The following is an 8711-nucleotide window of genomic DNA, read 5'->3' as shown; positions in this document are numbered from 1 at the left end:
CAAAAAGTATAATTTATATTTTATTATATAGGTATTATTTTTTTCGTAAATTTATGTACTAATTATTCTACAAATATTTTATGATGAGTGAAAATTTTTAAAGTAAAATTATAAAAAAAATAAATTTATTTAGAACAAAAATAATATGATTAAGTGTAATTTACTTAGATGTGATTAAAAAATAATAATTGAATAACTATGTACTGTAAAAAAAATGATATTATTAAATGATAAAATTAAAACTTATTTTTATGTATTGTTTTTGTTCCCAACGTTTTCGTTCTATTTAATTTCCTAATGTTTCAAAATCGTCTCAATTTTGTCCCGCTGTCAATTCTGTTAACAGATCCCTAACCGCATAATAACATTTAGTCAATTATAAAACATTAAATACTTAAATAGGACGATTTAAACGATATGGACAACTTTAGGACTTACCCCAAAGTTAGAGACAAAAACGATGCTTTACTCATTCCAAAATTATTTACTTAATATAATAAGCTAAATCTAATGACACTTAATTACAATTTGAAAACAATATATCAGATTAAATTCCAATAAAAAGTAAATGCTCTATGCATTCTAATAAAAACCATAATATATGTCACTATTAAATTAAGTATCTAATAAATGAGAAAATTAACGGGTATGTTAGAATTTGTAGTGAATTTAAATATATTAGGAAAAATTGTCGTTTAGAAAGGCTTTAGAGATGTTAGGTAGCTGGGTGTGGCAAGATGGAAGTAGCTAGGTATGAATAATGAAGAATGCATTGTGATCCCCACAAATTAAGAATGAAATGGAAGGAACCAACGTGACACCACCACAACCAAACTTGTAAGCAAAAATATTATGGACAATATCTAATCAACGTGGTCCAATTACCGCAAAATACATTGGATAATATGCACACACATTCATATGGATATTATATGCTCCACGAATCACACTAACCACACATTATTAATTCCCATCCATCAATGTCTTTAATTTGAATTTCATTTATTTATCAAGGGGAAATGAGAATGAATAATCCAATTTTAAAAGGGGTAATTTATGCTCATGTTAACTGAAAAAATCCCTTATTAATAAAAAAGAAGTAGTTGAGGAATAATATAAGAAATATGTTGTCTGGTGGTGTTTGTCGGAGAGCGCTTCCCTCATCTTCGACGGTTGCCGTTCGGAAGTCAAAAGGAATTTACTTTTTAACATGCATGCAGATTCCATTCATGTATATAGAGGGATATTTTATTTATTTATTTTTTATTTTATTTTATTAAAGATAGGAAGATTCGAACCTACAATCTCTAAATAAATATGAAAAGATCATACTATTTAAACTATAACTTATTGATGTATATAAAGGGATATTAATTTTTGTAATAGAGCGAAATAATATCTCCTCTTATGATATGATAAACACGGATTGTTAAAGTAATCAATAAATAATTTTAAAATTTAAATAACAATTTAACTAATATTTATCATAAGAATAGTAATTATAAAATATTTAGAAATTATCTCAATATTAAAATATAACATATAAGAGACTAAAAGATATTTCTAAAATGTTTTGCAATATCTTAGAGAAAAAATGAAAAAAAATTATCATTGTGTGATTGTAGATATTGTAGCATTGAGTAACATTCTAAATAAGTTTTTAAGGCTGATTGTTTATCGTAGAATAATATCGATATAGACACAAGAATATACATCCATATATAGATATAAAAGCACATGAATATATCTAGTATTCAATGTGTGGTATCATGTATAATGCATCGGCACTGCTATGAATATAGGACACAATATATGATATGGAATATATAAATACACAAATTTAAAATTTTTATAAAATATAAAAACATATTATTATATACATATATAATATAAAATATTTTTAAATAAATTATAATAATATTTTAATATTTTATTAATATTAAAATATAATATTATTTTTTTAATTATAAAAAAATATTTAAAATATTTTTATTTTAATAATTAATAATATATATTATTTTTAAATTCGTTTTAAGAATATATACACACTGACATGTAATAATATTTAAATGTATTCAAGTGTATTCGAATAAATTTTTTTATTTTTTTATTAAGACACAGTTAAACATAAAAAATATATGTATCAAACAAGTATGCACGGAAGAAGTTTAATTGTTAAGACACTAATAAAGATATATAAACCAATTATTATTATTAAAAAGTAATAAACAAATGGTTGGTGATTAAATTATGAATATAGAAAATATAAGTTTAAAATATAATAAAAAATTGTATTTGATATCCAATATTGGTAGTGAGTACAAGTATATTGGGGGTATTAGAATGGAAATGGCGTAGAGGGAACGCTTAGTGCGAGTGGTTGGTTAATTGGCGGTAAAAGAAGGCAAGAGAAGGCTCAGAAAGTGCGAACCAATGAGAATATTACACGTGTGAGTCAAAGCCCCCGTTGACTGGCATTATTATAGATATGAAATGATAGCGGAGTAGAGAGAGAGCACGTAGTGGATTTTGGTCCGCTTATGCATCTTCTTCTTCTTCTTCATGGCTGCTCCGTCCTCTCCTCCTCCCTTCCACGACGCTCTTCCCGATGTCAAAGACTATGTCTGGGTCTGTATTCATCAATGTACCCTTCCTTCCACGCCATTCGTTCATTTTCTTTCAATTTCAATTTTCGATTTTCAATTCTTTTTCTTGGCCTCTTTCCTCTTTTCGATAGGATACTGCAATTTCCTTTTACTCATATACTACTTTGCCTTCTCAAACATTCATCTTTTCATCCCAATCCGATACCGTGTTAGTCTTCACTTGCCAATGTCACAACTTAGACAACTTTCGCTATTCTGTGGTCCCTCTTTTCGTATAGAATGATAGTTTAGATTTTATAATGTTATTATTAACATTATTATAAAGAATCTAGCATGGTAATAATGTGAAGGCTGGACCTTTTTTGTGTTGGATTTCAGGAAAAAGAATCAGACGGCTTGCCGTGGGACACACTTCGCCATGTTTACGAGCTTGTGCAGAGTGGCAATGAAGCATTTCGAGAGAATAGAATGGAAGAGGTAGTGTTTCACTTTTAGGGTGCTAATGCTAATGATTTGTTGCATTGTTTTGATTTCCACTTTTATGCATGCTTTATTCCTATCCTTACATTTGGACAAACGATTATAAAGAGAAAGAACTTCTGATGCTTTATGCTATCTCCCTAAAGTTTTGATATTTATTCAGGCAATCAGCTTTTATTCGCGAGCCAATAACATTAAATCTGGTGATATGGTCATCCTAGGCAATCGCTGTGCAGCTTATATTAGGTTGGTTATTTAGTTTTTTAAAGAAAGATATTCCCCCAAATTTATTAAGTTTTGTAAAGCTGCTTAGTGGTCTCATGGCAACCACAATGTTTTCCAATCAGGATTAGTCAATATTTGAAGCATAGAACTCCATCGGCTTCGGAACATAGACCATTGAGTGGGCTTGATCCTACAACCCTTGCTGAAGTATGTCCTGCATTGTTTTGATCATGGTGAATATTATCATCTTTCCAAACTAATTTGCTCTTAGTAGTTGACTCTTGACATTCATTCCAGCTGGGTTTGAAGGATGCTGAGAAGCTTGTTGACCTGCAAAGTAATTCAGCAAATCCTTACATTTTAAAGGCCCATGCACTTCTTTTGGTAAGAGTTTCATGAATTGGTTGATCTTCCTTATAGAATCAATCGCTAAGTTCTAAGAACCATATTTATTTCTAATTCAATTCAGATATGAACTAGTTTCTTAAAATCTATAACCGTATATCAAAATCAGCTCCCTCTTACCTAAATATATGATTTCTGAATGATGCCAAACACCTCCTGTGAGGGTTAGTAGCTGCTTGAGTAGGATATCATGAAGTGAGGCGAGGCTGTGGAGCTGGACATGATTGCTGTTATGGTTATTAGGATAATAGGCAACGAACAATGGCAACATTATTTTAGTAATTCATGGTGATTTAGGGGATAGTCGTAAATAAAGTAGTACAATGAAAATTATTTGGATTTGTATAGTATTAATTAGTTGCTTATGTAGGTAGATGTCTCAAGTGGTTTTTAACTTTTTATTGTGCAGGTCCTCTAAAATTGCCAGTTTTTTATGGCATAAAAAGTTATTATGTGGCTGTAGTCCATTGTAAACCCTTTTAGTCTTGCCAGAATACGGAGCTAAGGGGCTTAATTCTTTTAACACTTGCTTTTTTGTGGCCAAATTTTCTTTATAATTGTATTCATATTATGCATATTATGCAAAACTTGCTATGACAATTTATTAAACTGACAGTTGGAGAAATATGAGAAAGCCAGGGATGTTATTCTTTCCGGTCTACAAGTCGATCCATTTAGGTACTACTTATTATGAATCTTGCTAATCTTCCTTTTTCCCCTTAATTTCTTTTCTATGTATTCCTTGTAGAAATGTTGATGAAATTACTTATTGTAGACTTTTGCAAGAGTCATCTTATTGAAGTAGATCACGAGTTCCTTTTTTGTTTCCTATGATACTATGCAGCAATCCTCTTCAAGCTTCTCTTCAAAATTTGGAAAGACTGCCATCTCATTCAACAAGGATGAATAGACATGCACAACCAGAGCGAAATGATGAGTTTGATTGCACTCTCTGCCTGAAGTTGCTGTATGAACCTGTTACAACCCCTTGTGGACATTCCTTTTGCCGTTCATGTCTATTTCAGTCAATGGATTCTGGTTGGTATTAGCTCATCTTGATTATCTTTTCTCTATGAATTCATATCTTATCTCTACTCTACTAATTCTTGTCCTCAATTGTTAGGGAACAGATGCCCTTTGTGCAGGACAGTTCTGTTTATTAGTCCAAGAACATGTTCAATCAGGTAAAGCTGTCAAAAAATTTGACTTATTATGTGGTTCTCTGATTGTAAGTTTGTAGTTCAATACTCCCTTTGGTGTTTATACAAGGCACATCCTAGGGTTATCAGGACACATTTAGCTGAATTTGGTTTAGTCTTAGATGTTGGAACAAAATAAAAGTTCTAATTGACTTTATGGACACCTTTTTTTTGCTAAGATATTTATAGTCTTGTCAACCTTTTTCTAGTGTGACATTGAAGAACATCATAGAGAAGAACTTTCCTGAGGAGTATGCAGAACGGAAACAAGAGCATGACAGTTTAATCAACCCTGGTGTAGATTTGCTGCCCCTCTTTGTTATGGATGTTGTCATACCATGTCAAAAGTTTCCGCTCAATATATTTGAACCTCGGTATAGATTGATGGTGAGTTAATTATGGATGCTATGCTATAACATATTGTTCTTAAGAAATAATTCAGTCTTTTATAGTGCCATCTGGTAAATGTTGATGAGTAGTTTCGAGTGGTTTGGTACGTTAACATGTATCCTTTTCTCCATGTAAAAAGCAAGTATTCTAACTGATAAGAGGGGGGGGGGGGGGGATTGCTGAATAATCTTCTGGTTTGCCCGTAAAGATATTAGTTTTAAATAAAATAATATATTTATAATATCATTTTCAATTTCTTTTTTCATATAAATTACAGATGAATTACGTCAATACCCAATGAACACTTATATGCATTGCAAATATTTTCACATATTTATTGCACAAATCTAAAAAATCTTCTTTATATATCAAGGGACATATTATATTTAATATATTGTCTCGATTTACCCTTTGTTCAAAACTTGAGTAGTTGGAGGGGTTGCATTTATATATTTGAACAGTTGTGATTGAGTTAGTTGACTGCAACATTTGGTGAGGAGTGTCATAATTGGTGATTCATGATTTTTGTGTAAACTTACACATGCTACTTTAAAATCTGTAAAAAAGCTGTTTTAAAACATTATTGTATGTTTAATTTGTGAAAGTAATTCATATACCTAATGATAAATGATATCTATATTCAGACAGTCTAAATATCATATCTGTGTTTTAATCTATTTATTCTTTAAAAATAGGTAAGAAGAATAATGGAAGGCAATCATCGGATGGGAATGGTAGATATTTATTCAAGTCTTTTGATTTCATTTTGTTTCCTTTGGTTATGTGGCTTAAGTTGCATGATTGGACTAACCTCATTCATCTGGTGTCTTGTAGGTTATCACTGATTCTTCAACAGGTTCTTTAGCCGAGTATGGCTCTGAAGTGGAAATCACTGAGTAGGTTCTCCGTGCTTGATATCCTTTTTACCTGAAAAATAATTTTGAGCTCATAACCTTGCATTAAACTTGTTCTCATGCAAGCCACATTCTTTAAATAAATATTTTTTCTATTTGACACTACAGGTGTGAGCCACTTCCAGATGGTCGTTTCTATATAGAGGTGAAGATATATCATTTTGCTTCTTATATCATTTTCCTTTTCACCTCAATAATATTCTTTATCTTAAAGAGAAGCACTTCAGTCTTTAAGCAAGTACCATTATATGCAGATTGAAAGTCGCAGGAGATTTCGCATCATCCGTTCATGGGATCAGGATGGGTAAGTTGTTAGTGGATGTTATGTTTAACAAATTCTCTAGCTATGTAACTGGATTTTTCTGTCCTCCTTTCATTTAGGAAGATTTAGCTTGATGTGTTTTTAAAGCTTAACTTAGGATAAGTAATCTCTCAAAGCTCATAATACACGAGTTATGTTTAACAAGTTCTCTTGCTGTTTAACTGATCCTTTTTTCTTTTACAAAAAATTGGATTATGTGTTTTTAATGCTGGATAAGAAAAGAAGGTTGTGTTAGGTAGTTGATAGCTAATATAAATTCTCATAAGATCTTTATGACACATGTTTTCAATGTTTATGCAGGTATCGTGTTGCTCAGGTTGAATGGGTTCAGGATATTATGCCAGCAGAAGGGACAAAAGAAAGTGAGATTGTAAGTTGACTATATCTTTTACATTATGTTTGTAAGTTGGTGGAAACTCAGGTGCAGTTAACTTCATGTGAAGTTGATAGTTGACAGTCGTTAAATGATTTGACAGATTTGACTAAATTGTCATCTAACAACTCTCAACTATCAACTTCTTATGAAATTAACTGTACCTGAGTTTTTACCTTGTAAGTTTTTGGTTAGCATACTAATATATTAGAATCTACAAGAAATATATAAAGATATAAAAAACACGCCTTCTCAATCTAGTGCATATATGTTGTATGCATCCGCTTTGTTTCTAAAAATGATCAATGAAGATATTTGCTCGTTCATCATTCAAGTTTGCAAAGTTGGTAGTCTGTTGATTTGTAAGTAAGATGAAGATTCAAATGCCTATTTTGAATTTTGAGCTTCTATTTATTATAAATGTGATGCCCCTTCATATATAATTCATTACTGTAAAGTTTTGCTTTCCATCTAATTAGTATGGTTATTATGCTGTTACAGTTACAGGAATTGACATGTAATGCAGCAGAAAATGCTCGATCATGGATAAGAAGAGCTAGAGAAGCAACAAGACTAGGTAATCTTTAGACAAAAATTTTTTGACCTTAGACATTGGATTTCTACAGTCATTTTTATGTAGAGTGAAAAATGAGATATATTGATCATCACCTCTTTCTCCAAAATAGTACTCTGTTGTAATGCTGTTCAAAGTTATTTTCCGATTTGAACCTTTGCAATGTAATGCTCCATGTAATACTAAGCTCTAGAAATATGAAATATCATACAGATCCAAGAAGAATCGAGAGACTCCTGAATGTTGAAGCAATGATGCCGTCGACACGAGACCCTGAGCGTTTCAGTTTTTGGGTGACTACATATCTTAAGTTTTTATTTGTTTAAAAAATCATCAAAGTGGGCTATTTCTGTTGCAATGGACTAATGCTCATTCGATTGCAGCTGGCTACCCTATCGAACCGAAGGCCTTCGGACAGATTGGATCTCCTTCGGATAAGAGATACCACAGAGGTATTAGATCATTTTTAAGAATAAATCAGAGGAGGACATTCAATTCCATCTTGTTATAATCCATTCTGCTGTGTAGTTTCATTTTGTGATTTCCTCATGTGTTTGTTATCTTATAGAAGCATCATTTCTCTGTTTCCTTGTAGAGGATTAGACGAGGCCTTATATTTCTTAGAGCAGAGGAACAAGGCTGCAGAATTCAGTAACAAAACAAGCTTTGGAGTGCTTCCAACTTAATATTTGTTTATTGCAAATTCATTTACAAGTCACTCTATTCTTTGGCCTCATAAATGACTGTTAATGAGGTCACTTTTGTTGTATCATAGGGTTGAAGTCGAACCCACTTTTTTCTAATATATGTACATGATTTTTATTTATCTAAACGAAAATCTGGGCTAGTAATGCTGGCAGAATACAGCTTTAAGAATTTAACTCAGGTTTCCAATTACAGGGAATGATTTACGAGGAACCAGCTTGTGCTGACCGAGTAGTTAGGTCAATCATTCGCTTAAACAAGTGTTAAGAATTCGATTCTCACTTTGTGTATATAATAATCTATTGACTAACGACATATTGTTAAATGGAACTGAAATTCACAACAGATTAATCTTTGGTTTGTTGGATTGAGGGATAAGGTAAAAGATGATTTAGCTAGTAATCATATAAGAAACATTATTTTAAGTTCTAAGTTTTATTGTGAAAATTTTGTTAATTTATTTTATTCCTATTCTAAATTTAAAACCATTAATTTACTAATTTGGGTTGATTACTATA

The 8711-nt window shown here is 31.3% G+C and overlaps 1 protein-coding gene across 2 annotated transcripts; it reads left to right on the top strand.

The window, feature by feature from the left end:
• The first annotated feature begins 2418 nt into the window (after positions 1 to 2418).
• On the top strand, positions 2419 to 8437 carry LOC130943498 (uncharacterized). 2 transcript variants are annotated; one of them, XM_057871397.1, is made up of 18 exons: positions 2419 to 2628; positions 2985 to 3083; positions 3250 to 3332; positions 3434 to 3518; positions 3609 to 3695; positions 4333 to 4394; positions 4561 to 4754; positions 4840 to 4900; positions 5125 to 5302; positions 6001 to 6039; positions 6140 to 6201; positions 6328 to 6364; positions 6474 to 6523; positions 6842 to 6911; positions 7416 to 7491; positions 7702 to 7781; positions 7872 to 7940; positions 8084 to 8437. In XM_057871397.1, the coding sequence occupies exons 1-18, from the start codon at positions 2563 to 2565 to the stop codon at positions 8141 to 8143; spliced, it is 1458 nt and encodes a 485-aa protein (XP_057727380.1). In that variant the 5' UTR covers positions 2419 to 2562; the 3' UTR covers positions 8144 to 8437. The 2 variants fall into 2 exon arrangements, with proteins under 2 accessions (XP_057727380.1, XP_057727381.1); XM_057871398.1 differs by having other exon boundaries at positions 2528 to 2644.
• The last annotated feature ends 274 nt before the right edge of the window (positions 8438 to 8711 follow it).

This window comes from Arachis stenosperma, chromosome 8 (genome assembly GCF_014773155.1).
Source record: "Arachis stenosperma cultivar V10309 chromosome 8, arast.V10309.gnm1.PFL2, whole genome shotgun sequence".
NCBI classification, from domain to species: Eukaryota; Viridiplantae; Streptophyta; class Magnoliopsida; order Fabales; family Fabaceae; genus Arachis; species Arachis stenosperma.
This window is presented reverse-complemented; position numbering and strand designations above follow the sequence as displayed.